The 17003-nt window shown below is 36.0% G+C and overlaps 1 protein-coding gene across 3 annotated transcripts in view; it reads right to left on the bottom strand.

Annotated features, from left to right (window-relative positions):
- Positions 1–17003, bottom strand: part of LOC127864581 (uncharacterized) — a 31962-nt gene that overhangs the window by 12946 nt on the left and 2013 nt on the right. For all 3 annotated transcript variants that reach the window (XM_052404321.1, XM_052404323.1, XM_052404320.1), the window contains 5 exons: positions 11587–11752; positions 9403–9606; positions 5757–5863; positions 3487–3543; positions 1986–2090 (listed from right to left, as the gene is read on the bottom strand). In XM_052404321.1, coding sequence (XP_052260281.1) covers positions 1986–2090; positions 3487–3543; positions 5757–5863; positions 9403–9606; positions 11587–11743 — 630 coding nt within the window. In that variant the 5' untranslated portion in view covers positions 11744–11752. The remainder of the gene's footprint in view (positions 1–1985; positions 2091–3486; positions 3544–5756; positions 5864–9402; positions 9607–11586; positions 11753–17003) is intronic.

Genomic DNA, 17003 nt, shown 5'->3' with positions numbered 1-17003 from the left:
ACATTAACTTGCATTGTAAAGTACAATTTTATAAATACATACAGAAACTCATCAAGAAACAAGAAATTATTCATATAAAACAAGAAATGTGACAGAGCCAGGAAACATGATTTCAATCTTTTTACCAATTGATTTAATTGAATTTATTAACTTTGAAAGCAAGGTTTGCAACTTGATTGCTTCTAAAGAAAATTACAGCACAATACCTACATCCAAATTCAAGGTATTGAGCAAATTTTTCTATTTTTAGTAACAATGACCTTGGCCAACTTCCCCCAAATACAATCCAATGCAATGTCTGTATGAAAGCTTAGTACATATGAATCAAAATGAAGTACCTCCATCCAAACAAAAGTTATTGAGCAACAAGAGATGTGTTTGTCAGAATTGCAATGCCCCCTACTGCGCCGCTTTGAAGCTATATATTTGACCTTTGACCTTAAAGGATGACCTTGACCTTTCACCACTAAAAATGTGCAGCTCCATGAGATACCCATGCATGCAAAATATCAGGTTGATATCTTTAATATTGCAAAAGTTATGACCAAGGCAAGGTTTAAGTTCTGGGACAGAATGACAGACAGACAGGCCAAAAACAATATACCCCCAATAATTCGGTCCGGGGGGGGGGGGAGGGGGCATAAAAACTCTTGTTCTATTTGGCTATATCCAAAGTGTCATCAAGATTTCATTTATAATAGTGACCTTGACCCTACTAGCTCCAAATGTAACCCCTCACTGGATCAGCCCCTCACCTACATGCACAACCAATAATATAAGCACAATGTCTCCATCCTAACTCAAGTTATTGAGGGCAAACTTTCATCCATTTTTAGCAACAGTGACCTTGACCCAACTGGCCCAAAATGCAACCCCAAGATAGGTCTTCATTTCAGCTACAGCTAGGAGTTGGTAATTGAACATCTGTCATAGTTAACAGTGATGTGTATCTGTTGCATCCAAACTCTGACCCGAAATTTAACATGCAAACAATCCTAAACCAGACTTTTATATAATTTTGCTAAAAAGCTAGGCCACGTAAGTGCATGTTTATAACCATGTACACATATGTAACATTTTACTTCAATATCAGCTGTAAATAAAGAGATAAGGTTTAGTGGCACACTACCATTGACCTGAATTTTGAATTTTCTAAGTTCACAAAGGGGGATAAGTCTGCTTAATTGCAGATCATAGTTATGAAACTTGGTCAGTGACCTCATACAATGAGCCTGAACACATGTGTGAAGTTTTAATTGAATACCTGTAGTAGAAACAGCTATATGGAGAAGGCGCATGTTACAAAAAGGGGCATAATTCTGCTACATTGCAGATCACAGTTTGGGAACTTGGTCAGTGACCTCACATAATGACCCCAAACACATTATGTGAAGTTTCAACTGAATACCTGTAGTAGAAATTGAGATGTTGCATGTTTACCGAAACAAAAAGGGGGCATCATTCTCTTAAATTGATGGTCAGAGTTATGGAACTTCTTCAGTAACCTCCGGCAATGACCATAAGCACATGTGTGAACTATCAATTTAATACCCCTTGTAGAAAGAGTGAAATGGACATTTTGCATGTTTACCTTCACCAGTGCATTACACAGACACCGATATTTAGGTGAGTAGTATAGCTCGACTTATTCTGTGAATAGTGAAGCTAAAAATCAGTACTCTCTGGAGGGTACTGCTATCCCCTACTTAATGTATAAAAGGTATTTGAAGACAGTTTTTTTCTCAACCTCTTCAGTATGACAAAAGCTTGAAAAAATAATAATTCTTTTCTACAAAAGCACTATTAAAAAAAAAAGTTAAGCTTTTTTTAAACAATTGCTAAATTGCTTCATTGCCTCCTCACTTCTACCGGTATGTAATATAAATCAAGTAAGAGTGCAGGGTATTAAGTATGCACATATGTTGCTCCTAGGTCTAAGCAATGTTCCATGTGAGTTTAGACAAACTATATAATGATATACAAACCTTGGTATTTGTATTGTTTGTAGACAGTAGACAACTTATGGTGAGGATGGACAAAGACAGATTCAGCAGTGTACCCAGTAATGTGAAAATATAGAAAAGAATAATCTGAAATGTGATAATATAGAACTGCATTATCAGAAAAAAATGTGGCAAAAAAAGAAGAACTGCATAATAAAAAATGTGACAATATAGAACTGGATAATCTGAAAGGAATGTGACAATATAGAACTGGATAGTCTGAAAGGAATGTGACAATAAAGAACTAGATAATCTGAAAGCAATGTGACAATATAGAACAGGATAATCTGAAAGCAATGTGACAATATAGAACTGGATAATCTGAAAGCAATGTGACAATATAGAACAGGCTAATCTGAAAGGAATGTGACAATATAGAACTAGATAATCTGAAAGCAATGTGACAATATAGAACAGGATAATCTGAAAGCAATGTGACAATATAGAACAGGATAATCTGAAAGGAATGTAACAATATAGAACTGGATAATCCGAAAGCAATGTGACAATATAGAACTGGATAATCTGAAAGCAATGTGACAATATAGAACAGGATAATCTGAAAGCAATGTGACAATATAGAACTGGATAATCTGAAAGCAATGTGACAATATAGAAAAGGATAATCTGAAAGCAATGTGACAATATAGAACTGGATAATCTGAAAGCAATGTGACAATATAGAACTGGATAATCTGAAAGCAATGTGACAATATTGAACAGGATAATCTAAAAGCAATGTGACAATATAGAACTGGATAATCTGAAAGCAATGTGACAATATAAAACAGGATAATCTGAAAGCAATGTGACAATATAGAACTGGATATTCTAAAAGGAATAGGACAATATATAATAGGATAATCTGAAAGCAATGTGACAATATAGAACAGGGTAATCTGAAAGCAATGTGACAATATAGAACAGGGTAATCTGAAAGCAATGTGGCAATATGGAACTGGATAATCTGCAAGACCAAACAGCCACTGTAACATATAAAAACTTAGATTCCTTACAACTTTAATAAGAGCTTTGTTTCGTGAAAGCCCGACACAATACATGAGCATAGTGTCATCCCAGATTAGCCTGTGCAGTTGGCACAGGCTAATCCAGGACGACATTTACCACTTGTATGGAATTTTTCATTAACTTGAAGTCTCTTCTGAAGGAATATCCAGTTAAGGCTGATAGTGTTGTCACTGTTAAGCCTGCACAGGCTAATCTGGGACAACACTGTACTCACATGTATAAAGCACAGTTTTCCTAGAATGAGGCTCACATGATTATAAAGATTAAGGCCTATACAATTGATTATAATTTTAAAAGTAACAAAGAACTACGTCATCTTCAGATCTTGCATGGCTAACAGTAACACACAACTTGTATGGGATTAAATGTGCAGCCCACACAACTTTAGACTCTTAATTTATAAACAGAACAGAAAGTTAAATGTCCTTTGGGAAATGTGGGTTTCAAGACTTACATTTTTTCTGCTCTTTGTCTTGCATATTCTTACAGCCAAACTGCCAGCCAATATTAACTGAAATAGAGCAAATAAATCTTACATTTCTTAGTATCATGTAGAATCAATTAACATCCGTAAACAAATGAGGGACAAAAATTAATTATTTATTTATTTACATGCTCAGCCTCTCCAATTTATTTTGACTGAACTACAAATGTAACAAGAGTGCCATCTGATAAAAATACGCCTGTTTAAACGTCTGTGTAAGATTGATCTGTGAACAATGTATTAATTTGTTATTCATATGATTGCACAGAGAATGATTGTTATATCAAGAAAAATGGCAATGCAATGCCATGAAACCAAGTATTTAAAGTTTAATATGTATATATCTAATTGAATTAAATTATTTAATGTGTAAGTTAGATTACAAGTAAGCTAACTTCACACAAAATTTCAGAATTATACCTTCATCCAAACTTAAATAACTGAGCAGAAACTGTTTTTCTATTTTAACAGAAGTGCCATTGATCTTAATCCCACTGGCAATATATGCAATACCAAATTATTGAGCAGGAAATGCTTTCTATTTTTGGTGACAGTTACCTTGCCCTCACTAGCCCCGTTATGCAATCTTAAGCTTGGTGTGAAGTTAAGCTATCTGCACACAAAATGTCAATGTATCTTTCCAAACTAAACACAGTTCTACTTTTAGTCACAGCAACCTTGACCTTGAGCTTAACAGCCCCAATTCCAATTACAATAAAGGTCTCCATGTTAGCTACCCAAAATTTCAATGCAACACCTCCATCCAAACTTAATTTTTTGAGTTGAAACTGTTTTTCTATTTTAGTCACAGTGACCATGACCCCAGAAACAATCCCAAGTTGTGTCTCCATTCAAGCTTGCTATACCCAAACATTAATCAAGATTGGGTAATGCAATCTAAACTTACCAAACACCACCTACTAATATAAGAGACAAGACAACATCTGTTCAGCAACTTTGGGATAATTTAAGGGCCATTATTCATAAGCACTTCATGCAATTTGGCATGTTATCACACTTGATGGCGCTTATATGTTCATAAACATTACCACCCAGTTTCATGATGATACACTGTACCCTATCATACCAAGAGAGCTGACAAGGTATATATTATTTTTTTTAGAATTCAAGGGCCATAAATCAGTGGTGCTTAATGCCATCTCGTTGGTCATTAAACTTGGCAGAGATACAAGGCCTATTAATACCATTACCAAGTTTCATGATGATTCCATTTAAACTGTTTGAGTAATTGAGCGGACATGAGAGAAGACAACATCAATTTGGCAAATTAGGTATTCTTCAAGAGCCACAAATCAGAAGTGCCCACAAACATTATAGCCAAGTTTCATGATGATTCCATGTAGACTACTAGAGAATAAGGGCCATTAAAATAATGCAGTTAATGTGAAACTTTCCCAAGATATTATGCTAATAATAAACATTATTACCAAGTATCATGGTGTCCTGATTGAATCTTCATGACTAATTGAGAAAACATTGTTCTTGTGTTCTACTAGACGCCAACCAATCCCCCGCCCCACTTCCAACCTGCCAGGGGTCTTCCCATCCGACTCCCCCCACCCGTTTTTAAAAAGGGCGCATAAAAAAATTAGTTTGTGTACAGATATTTTGGCTCTTGGATTGGTCCTTTATTATAATTTAACTGAGTATAACAATCAAACAAATAGAAAATATGCAATTATTCTATAATGACATAATCAACCATAAAAAACGTAAACATGTGTATCAGTGCCAAAAGTTTGAACGTAACAAGCACAAACTAAAATAGAAGATTTGAACATCATTGAACAACCAAGAACTCCTTCTGAGGCATTGAATCAAAATTTACATTTTCCAATGAGGTAGAAACATGTTCTTTTGCTATAACAACAGGCATTTCCCCATCAAACCCAGGGCCGTCTCTAGGTCTTTGTCCCTGAAGCCTAACAAAATGCTGGGGAAATGCTTATGCCACTAACCATGATTGTGTATATGAACAATATTTAGGAAAATAGGGCTTAATGCATGTGCAGACTGCACAGGCTCATCAGGGACGACACTTTCAGCTTTTATGGTATTGTCTGTTTAAAGGAAATCTCTTATTAGCAAAAATACAGTTTAGACGTAAAGTGTCGTCCCTGATAAGCCTGTGCAAACTGCACAGGCTAATCTGGGATGACAATTTATGCACATGCATTAGCCCCATTTTCCCAGAGTGAGGCTCATGATTTTCAACTCACCACAACCCCTGACCAGAGCATGGCCCCATAGCTGTTGGAGGAGTTGAACACACGGACAGTGTCTACAGTCGAGGTCCAGTCTTGTACCATGAAGATATAGGCAACACCTAAAACACACAGTAACATGTCAAACATGCTGGACCAGGAAAAAATGGATAAGAGTGAATAATTGTTATCAATTAACACATTATTTTCTTTATCACACATGACATAATATATAAAAGATAAATACTATTTATCACTCGATCACAATTATGCATGAATATATCATAGTAGCATTATGATGAATACATTAGTTTTTATGTTGGAGTTGGGTTAAATATACATAAGAATAGCCCTTCGCATTTTTATATTTTCATTCATATTGTGAAACGTGTACACTCAAAACTAAACATCACTACTTTATTAAACTTGGTAGCCACATGGAATTGTTGATTGAATTTTTTGTGAGCAAGACTTAAATACATGAGCCCACAAACAACTAACTTACAAACATCATTGTTCAACATCTTAATTCACTTACTGTATAGAAAACAGAGAACTTACATAAAGAATATTGAAATCTTAAGTTTGTGACAAATCATAATATAAGTATACTTTTCCCTATTTAATGACTCAAAAACTTTTCATAAAAACAACAGGGCCAAGATGGCCCTTGTTCGCTAACCAGAGAGGAGTCGGTTCATTCAATCTTTACCAAATGTCAAACTTGACCTAGATATTGTCCAGACAAACATCCTGGTCAAGTTTCATCATTATTTCATCTGCGAGTCATGATCAATGTACCTATGAAGTTTCATGATCCTAGGCGTAAGCATTCTTGAGTTATCATCCGGAAACCATTTTTCTAAGTTGAGTCACCGTGACCTTGACAGCCATTGTGTGAATACGTTTTTTTGGCACTGTGACCTTGATCTTTGACCTAGTGACCTGATAATCAATAGGGGTCATCTGCGAGTCATGATCAATATACCTATGAAGTTTCATGAGCCTAGGCATAAGCGTTCTTGAGTTATCATCCAGAAACCATTTTACTATTTCAGGTCACCGTGACCTTGACCTTTGACCTAGTGACATGAAAATTAATAGGGGTCATCTGCGAGTCATGATCATTGTACCTATGAAGTTTCATGATCCTAGGCATAAGCGTTCTTGAGTTATCATCCAGAAACCATTTTACTATTTCAGGTCACCATGACCTTGACCTTTGAACTAGTGACCTGAAAATCAATAGGGGTCATCTTGAGTCATGATCAATGTACCTATGAAGTTTCATGATCCTAGGCATAAGCGTTCTTGAGTTATCATCTGGAAACCATTTTACTATTTCGGGTCACCGTGACCATGACCTTTGACCTAGTGACCTGAAAATCAATAGGGGGCATCTGCGAGTCATGATCAATGTACCTATGTAGTTTTATGATCCTAGGCCTAAGCATTCTTGAGTTATCATCCGGAAACCATTTTACTATTTCGGGTCATTGTGACCTTGACCTTTGACCTAGTTACCTAAAAATCAATAGGGGTTATCTGCAAGTCATGATCAATGTATCTATGAAGTTTCATGATCCTAGGCATAATCGTTCTTGAGTTATCATCTGGAAACCATTTTACTGCTTTGGGTCACCGTGACCTTGACCTTTGACCTAGTGACCTGAAAATCAATAGGGGTCATCTGTGAGTCATGATCAATGTATCTATGAAGTTTCATGATCCTAGGCATTAGCGTTCTTGAGTTATCATCTGGAAACCATTTTACTATTTCGGATCATCGTGACCTTGACCTTTGACCTAGTGACCTGAAAGTTTCATCATTATTTCATCTGCAAGTCATGATCAATGTACCTATGAAGTTTCATGATCCTAGGCGTAAGCATTCTTGTTATCATCCGGAAACCATTTTTCTAAGTTGAGTCACCGTGACCTTGACAGCCATTGTATGACTACGTTTTTTTGGCACTGTGACCTTGACCTTTGACCTAGTGACCTGATAATCAATAGGTGCCATCTGTGGGTCATGATCAATGTACCTATGAAGTTTCATGTTATTCAACTGATCGGAACCATTTTTTAACTAAACTCTCGTATCAAGAAAACAAACGTTCTGAGCAAATTTCATGAAAATTGGGTAAAAAATGTGACTTCTACTATGTTCACATGTTTTCAATATATACATATAGAGAAAAATGCCCCGCCCACTGGCGGCCATGTTTTTTCACTGATCCTGACCATTTTCAAACTCGTCCGAAATATCAATAAAACCAATGTTTTGGCCAAATTTCATGATGATTGTGCAAAAATTGTGACTTCTAGAGTGTTTACAAGGTTCCTCTATAGCCAAATAGGGAAAACTGCCACTATATACATATAGAGAAAAATGCCCCGCCCACTGGCGGCCATGTTTTTTCACCGATCCTGACCATTTTCAAACTCGTCCGAGATATCAATAAAACCAATGTTTTGACCAACTTTCATGATGATTGGGCAAAAATTGTGACTTCTAGAGTGTTTACAAGGTTTCTCTATTGCCAAATAAGGAAAACTGCCCACCCACTGGCGGCCATGTTTTTCAACGGATCGGAACCACTTTTGAACTCAACCAAGATATCATGAAGACAAACATTTTGACAAAGTAACATGAAGATTGGGCATGAAATGTGACTTCTACAGTGTTTACAAGGTTTTTCTTTTTTTTGACCTAGTTCTTGACCCGGCACAACCCAGTTTCGAACTCAGCTGAGATTTCATTGGGACAAAGCTTCTGACCAAGTTTCATGAAGATGGGACAAGAAATGTGGCCTCTAGAGTGTTCAGGAGCAAATGTTAGGACGGACATACGACGGACAAAGACCGGTCACAAAAGCTCACCTGAGCAATCAGGTGAGCAAAAAATTAATAGTAAAAAGCAGGAATTTGACAGATGAACAGAGCCATTATCGCTACAGTACTCAAGCTAGGTCTAAATGGAAGGACACAGCACACTGCCAACCAAAGGTCTCAACCGGCACTCTTGAACCACAAAACGCCCATTTTTTAATCTGATCACACTATTTTACTTGATATACTAAAGAAATTGTATATCAAGTTTAAATAAATCAATTTAATTTTCACAGTGAAGCTAGTTTTATTAATTATAGAAACAATGCTTTAAAGAAAAATACATGCATATACAACACATGCTACATGTATATTGAAACTCCAACACAGGGACTTAAATGCCTTTTTGACAAATAAGGACCCTGCCCTTTCAAACTCCTAGCTGTAGCAATGCATACCAGACTGGCATAAACTAAAATCTTACAAAAAAAGCATATCACCCAAACAAAATAAGTCAATAATAGTTTTAAAAAAAAAGTTTAAAAAAACATGCAGTTGGCACAGGCTAATCAGGGTGACACTTGCAGTTGGCACAGGCTAATCACGGTGACACTTTCTGGTTTAAAGGAAGTCTTCTCTAAATAAAAATCCAGTAAAGGAGAAAATTGTTGTCACTGATTAGCATGTGCAGATTGCACCAACAATTTACACACATGTATTGAGTCCTGCTTTCCAAGCGCAGCTCAAATTTTATTTGGCAGCAACATTAAAACTCCTTGACTAATATGTATTACTTTGCTCAATATTCTAGCATGATTGTTTTCCTTACTGAAAAGCACAGTTAAAAATCCCAAGACGATCTCAATGATGCCGTAATAGAATGGCCATTTGAGCAGCAGAGGGACATGTTTGGAGAACAGTGGCTCGTCATCATGGGCTGCAACACTTGGGTACTGTATGCTGCCAATGTGGTCATCATCATCATCACCATCACCAACATGCCGCTGAAGTCTTCCTTCATACAAGTGGGCATCTGTAAGAAACAATAACTGTGCACAAACATAGAGATTTTACGTGTCTACTTTTGAGCTGCACTTTGAGATAACAGGGCTTCATGACAGTGTGTAAATTGACATCAAAGATTGGTGTGCAGTCCACACATGCTAATCAGGGACCACACTTTCCACCTAGACTGAATATTTTTATTTAAAAGAGACTTCCTTTAAACGAAATAATCCTTAAAAGCTGAAAAGGTGGTTCCTGATTAGCCAATTTATGTACAGTAGTTAAGCCCAATTTTTCAATAACACAACTAATTTAGAAATATTGGGTGATGTGACATAACAACAATGATTTTTATTTTAAGTCTGGGATGTTTTAGAAATATTTTTGATTTGATTTATTGTTTTCAGGGTACAGAATTCTGCAATCAATAATGTTCAGGGTGGTTGTTGTCTACTTCTGTAAAATATCCATATGGATACAAAGAACCAAAATCTTTTAGATATTAATTTCAGTGATAAATGTACACTTTAACCTGTCTTATTAACACTGACCTTATTTTGTGTACATGTATTATGTCTGGAGATAACGACCAGACATAACAGCGGTCAATGAGCTCATTCAGATATCAGTGATCTACTGGTACCCTCCCTAACACATGATAAAACATGATTACACATCTGTTTCACACTTGCCTCATATTTAAAATTGGTAATTATAATAGTACACCAGCACTAGGAACAGGTTTATTGCTTTGTTTTCCTGGATTTTTTGCCGTTTTAAAAATTATTTCAGTCATATCCCGCCTGTCCCATAACCTTGTCACACTGCCTGGGTAAGCAGATTTACAAGTACCGGTACAAAATACACACACTTGTGCTAGTAACTGACAATTACATAAGGGGAGAATGGTCTAGTTCTGTGTCTAGAAAAAGGAACCCTGTGATCCTTGAAGTACATTGCTTTCCACAGGCCATTAAACAGTCCCTAGGGTGGTTGAAACTCAAAATCAGAGTCCATGGGCGCTTGAAATTTACTGATTTGTGTATTTTTTCAGAAACTGTACCAATCCATTCTTAAGATCAAAGCGATATCCGATTCACTGATTATTTTGAGAGCCGATTTAAATCCTCTGTCAATTACATGTATCTCTTTACCCAACTAAAGCCCGCCTACATACGGAGTGTCAATGTATTGGAAAATTGATATTGGCCAATGAGAGCGCACACTTTGTGCTTGTAGGCATTCAATACCTGCAGTAAAATCATGCAAACCACAAGTGACATAATTTCTGTGCGTGGTTTTCTTACAGTGTGTTGGCTTTTTGACCTTTGTTGTACACCTTAACAATGATATCTCGTCAAGTTACTTAGAAGACTGTTGATGGCATTTATTCAACTCGTAAAGCGTTTAAACAAATTATTGTTTTGAATTCATTACACACAATTGTACATGATTTGTTGAATTCTAATAGGAGCGAAATCAAATGTGTAATCCAAAACACGCTTGCAAAATTTTAATGTTAATGCGACATTAACAAATTCTAGTATCAAATAAACAGTGTTTCATATATTTAGTGTTGTTTATTTGTCTCCATAAAAAGCGAGCAAAAATTATGCAGACATGCACAACATGATTCGGAAAGTGTGGTTGTACTTATTGTTGTATAAAAAGGCAGGCAATTTACACATATGCAATGGACCTTATTTCATCAAATTTTAAAAAGTCCCATATGCCAAAATTTCAAAATTCATTTGATACTTAAGAAAAATGGTGAATGTTTGTGTTTATGAAATTCTGGAGCACTTTTATACTCAATATTTACCAGAATTTGCTTTTAAAAATTGGAATATACAGGATTGTTAGGCAATGAATAGTGACGGGAGTAATTGATAGAATAGGGTTCATACGGATGTATTGCGAAATCGCTTATATATATGTGTGAAAGGGTAAAAACAATATTCTTAACAAATTCCTGTGCAAAGCACTTACACGGTATTTTTTTATCTACCTGCATAAAAGGGTGGATCAGGCGTCCCCTGCAGACTACCAGATACCATGTGTGGACTGTCAGGGCGTGTGTTGTCATGTTCTCGACATTGCGGTGGTGGAATACTGTGCTCCACATCAGCGGCAGTATCTTCAGTCAGCTTCTGGTACCTGGACATCACAGCTGACTGCAATCAATAGAAGCAATGTATACAAATTTTACTTTCATTAAAATCTATTTGAGCCTTCCTCTGGAAAATGTGGCTTTATGCATGAGCGTAAATAATCCTCCCAGATAAGCCTGTGCAAATCCCACAGGCTAATCAGGGACAACTCTTTCCAGTTTATTGGTATTTTTTGTTTCAAAGACGCCTCTTCTCTTTGCAAAAATAAAGTTTGGACGGAAAGTGTCAGCCCTGATGAGCCTGTGCAGACTGCAGAGGCTAATCTGGGATGACACTTCATTCAAATGCATGAAGCTCAAAATGATCAGAGCTATGCCCACGTATTTAGTATCTTTTTCATCATTTTGTCCAGTCAATATACAATTAATTTTTTTGTTCTTGTTCAGATTTTGGTATTTTTGTTGTCCCAGACAATAAGACTGCTGTTGATGTTAATGTTTGTCAGATTTGTCGGAAAAACCTGCACTGATTTGTGAAAAGTAAATTCCATACTTTTTAGCCGTTGTTGACCGATAATACATGAGTTTTCTGACATACAATTAGACATACCTATGATACTGAAACTTTTTCTGCATTTGTCAATTAATTTTGCAATGTAGTTTATTTAAAGATGAAGCAACAAAGACACTGCGACAAATCGCATGTTAAAATATGACAAGAAAGTAATTATTTTGTAGCGTTTTGTGCTCTTTTTTCTTGCATTTTATGTCTTTCTTCGCCAAAATGCTATTTTGTTCTCTAGATTGTTTTGCTTCCTGTTTTCTGGCCTTAAAGGGGCCTTTTCACAGATTTTGGCATGTATTGAAGTTTGTCATTAAATGCTTTATATTGATAAATTTAAACATTGGACCTATAAATCTCCAGTAAAAAAAACAACAGTATACAATAAAAAAATAAAAAGTAATAACCCTCAACTGGACTCGAACCACTGACCCCTGGAGACCTGGAGTAAAAAGTTTTCCGCTTAGACCACCCAACCAACCATACTCATGCTTTGAGCACATTATTTTTTACTTTATATAAGCAATTCTTGTCGTTTCACAAAATATAACAACAACAACAGAACTTTCCAAATTATTCAATCGTTTCGCGTTGCAATGCTTTATAATTTTAAGGTTTTCAAATCGTCAAAAGATACATATAACGGATATGTTAGAGCATGGTAAATGTTCAGTATTACTATTTCCTCACAAATATCATAACTAAAACTAAAATTTGTGAATCTGAAACATTTTTTAAATTTAGTCAATTTACCAAAACGTGAAAAGGCCCCTTTAAGGGAACAAACCACATACCACAGACTGGTTTACCACAAATTGCTACAAGTTTCAACAAACAACATTTTTGTAAACATTACCCGAAAAAAAGTATTGCCTGAATCAGAATTTCTTTCAAATTTATTTGCTTCCATCTATTTGATATCTTATTGTTATTATTATCCTAATATATAAAAAACAGCTTGTTAATTTTTATTTTATTTGTTCATAAAACATCTAAGTCGGCATTTGTATTCGGGCTATTGCTATTCCCGCAGTATTTCAATTTGGCCAACTACTTGCTGTTTACATGTCAGAGGTTGTGACCAAATTTCCATTAGCTCTCAGAAAACAGTTATACATGTACCTCGGATCATGAGCCATTTTCTGCTAAGTTGTTGTTATCCATCAGAAACATGTTTATTCATCAAATTTCACAATATTCCAATTTAACTTTTCATTATTTTAGGTAATTTACAACTTTTTATAATATGAAGTTATTATAGGTTACACGTCACTATATAACAATAAGGCCTCAAACAATTCAATCTAATGTTGTTGGATTCTATCCTGAATGCTAATTAGGTTTGGGTTTTAAAGGTATGATTATCAATTATTTGCTTTGTAGAAAGCTAGGAGGGGTTAGAAGCATCAAGTTTCGTACCAAAATTCAGTTTTGAAAAATGCAAGTTGGTGAACTACTGATGGTCAAATGACAAAGTTGAATATAACATGAATACAAACATGTAATAATAATTGAATATAGTAAATGAGGAGTGTGACCTTGGTATCATCTTCCAGGAAATTTAATAAGTATGTCAAGAGTAAAAAAAAAATACAGTATCCTACGCAAAGAAATTGAAAGTATTGAGGTTGTTCAGAGATGGTTCACAAGATAAGTCCCAGGCCTTTGAAATATGAACTACAACAATCCATTGAAGTAGTTAAAACAATACAGCCCCATGTACGTAAAAGAGAAGATATTACATGTATACAGTGTTACAAAATCATAAATCAGTTTGATGATATACATGTCCCATTATGCATGTGAGCGTTTTTTCTCCTTCAATATATTTAAAACAAGAGGATACTGTTTAAAACTAACCAGACCAAGATGTGAAAAAAATCTTAGACTGAAAAGTTTCTTTTATAGAATCATATCTGAATGGAACAAGAGATTGCCAAGCAATATTGTCCCCAACCAGTGAAACTCCACAATTGTCAGATTTTTTTAAATTTGTTGCCATAAGTTTTGACGTAGGAACAAAATGACATGACGTGCATTATCTCCATATTGCCATCTATCCATGTTTCAAGTGTCATGAAAAAATATGAAGAACTTTTAAAGTTATCGCAGGATCCAGAAAAGTGTGACAGACATACTGACTGACTGACAGACTGACAGACAGACAGAGCGCAAACCATAAGTCCCCTCCGGTTTCACCGGTAGGAGACAATAATTTACCTTACGAAGAAGTGTCTGCTAAGCCATTAAGTATTTTCAAGAACAGACTCAAACCAACTGGGATAATGATGCTCAGTACGTGTTCTAACCAGTGTTTTATCTCAATTGGTATACTGGATGTACCAAATATCACTGGATCTTTTGTTTATGTGAAAATTGTATTTAAAACCTTTAAGTACTTAAGTAGTCCAGTCACCATAACTTAATGAAATTGTAGGCATAAAAGGATCCTGATCCTTACTTACGAGCCTTACAACGATTCTACGGTATATAGTACGGTTCCCTAATATCCAACTTCTCATGGTATCGATAATTTTGTTTACATTAAGAACAAGGCTCTCATGATGAAGTCACATGAATGCGTTCAGATAACTTTTTGTTTCACTTACGTATGCTTGAAAAGAAATACAACCAAAATGAGAAAAAAATATCGTATAATTGCATTTCAAAGTCTTACTTCAACTAAAATAATTCAAATGTATTCACATTTAATACATACATTTTATTGGTCCTCTTAAGTAAATTTATAAATAAATTGCAAGGGAAGAAGCAAACTGTGCTAGAGCAAACACAACACTTGCATTTATTGAATTTTCTTTAAAAAAAACAAACTTTCTCCCAATTCTCAGAAAATGTTGAATGAAAAAAACTAGCAGGAGAACTGTGAGCCCACATCCTGTCAGGTGACACGTTTACACATGTTAAATGGGAATACCCCAATAGGATGACTGATGCAACAGAAACTTGTTAAATTGTAACAAGAGTGCCAAACTGTCACAAGATACGCCCGTTCGAAGGTTTTGGACACCATGCTCAATGCTTGAAAGTGTCCTCAAGACCTAGTTATTGACCCGGCATGACCCATATTTGAACTTGACCTAGATATCACTTAGATGTAACATCTGACTAAATTTGGTGAAGATCAGATGAAAACTACTTCAATTAAAGAGCGGACAACATGCTTAATGCTTGAAATGCACTATGTGACCTCGTTTTTGACCCGGCATGACCCATGTTCGAACTTGACCTACATATCATCTAGACACAACTTCTGACCAAATTAGGTGAAGATCAGATGAAAACTACTTCAATTAGAGAGCGGACACCATGCTAAATGCTTGAAATGCACTAAGTAACCTCGTGACCTAGTTTTTGACCCGGCATGACCCATATTTGAACTTGACCTACATATCATCTAGACACAACTTCTGACCAAATTTGGTGAAGATCGGATGAATACAATTTGAATTAGAGTCCGGACAAAGTGGCGCCGTTGAAAATGCACTAATTGACCCTATGACCTAGTTTTTGACCCGGCATGACCCATATTCGAACTTGGCCTATATATCAACTAGATGCAACTGCTGACCAAGTTTGGTGAAGATCGGATGAATACAATTTGAAATAGAGTCCGGACAAAGTGGCCCCTTTGAAAATGCACTTATTGACCCTATGACCTAGTTTTTGACCCGGCATGACCCATATTCGAACTTGGCCTAGATATCAACTAGATACAACTGCTGACCAAGTTTGGTGAAGATCGGATGAATACAATTTGAAATAGAGTCCGGACAAAGTGGCCCCTTTGAAAATGCACTTATTGACCCTATGACCTAGTTTTTGACCCGGCATGACCCATATTCGAACTTGGCCTAGATATCAACTAGATGCAACTGCTGACCAAGTTTGGTGAAGATCGGATGAATACAATTTGAATTAGAGTCCGGACAAAGTGATGCCTTCCGCCCGCCGCCCGCCGCCCGCCCGCCCGCCCGCCGCCAAGGGGTTTCACATAATACGTCCCGTATTTTATACGGGCGTATAAAAAGAAGTTATATAAATGATTTGTCACTGCTTCAAGTTAATCTTCCCATTAATTTCAGGGCTCCTCTGGAGCAAGGATGCAATTTGAGTATTCAATGAGTCTTGGGCCTTGGTAGAACCAGCACTTTGTGTCTCTAAAGAAGATCTAAAGAACGCTCCCACAGTGGGGATCGAACCTGTGACCTCCTAATCGCTAGGCAGACACCCTATCCACTACACAATGGCGATCTAAGTTGATATAATAAGTTCAGTGAATCAAATTTGAAAGTTTAGTTTGTCTAATGCCTATTGCAATCAAGTTCTATCCTTTTCAGGTGTTACGTTGATATGTGGTAACCATGTGTGTAGTGAATGTTATTGCTGTAGTGTATGGAACTATTGGCTCCGGTGGCTAACACACTTCAAATAAACAATGTTTACATGGATTTAACGGTAATTAAATACATCTTTGAAGGTAAATTGTTTTTTAATGCATTGTTTGCATAAAGTTGGAAATTCTATTACTCTTTATTGCTACATATATGGTAACTGGAGGATAAATAAGCTTTTGCCCGCAAAATTAGGAAGCATCTATTATCAGGTAGCATCTAGTAGAATATTTTCTTTTTTTTAATCTGTTGTGACAGACTTAGTAAGCTAAAGAAACTTTTAACAACAAGGTTTATAATGCTGACATTATGTAACTCAATTTTAGAAAATATAAAAGTCA

This window comes from Dreissena polymorpha, chromosome 1, assembly GCF_020536995.1.
Source record: "Dreissena polymorpha isolate Duluth1 chromosome 1, UMN_Dpol_1.0, whole genome shotgun sequence".
Classification (NCBI taxonomy): Eukaryota; Metazoa; Mollusca; class Bivalvia; order Myida; family Dreissenidae; genus Dreissena; species Dreissena polymorpha.
This window is presented reverse-complemented; position numbering and strand designations above follow the sequence as displayed.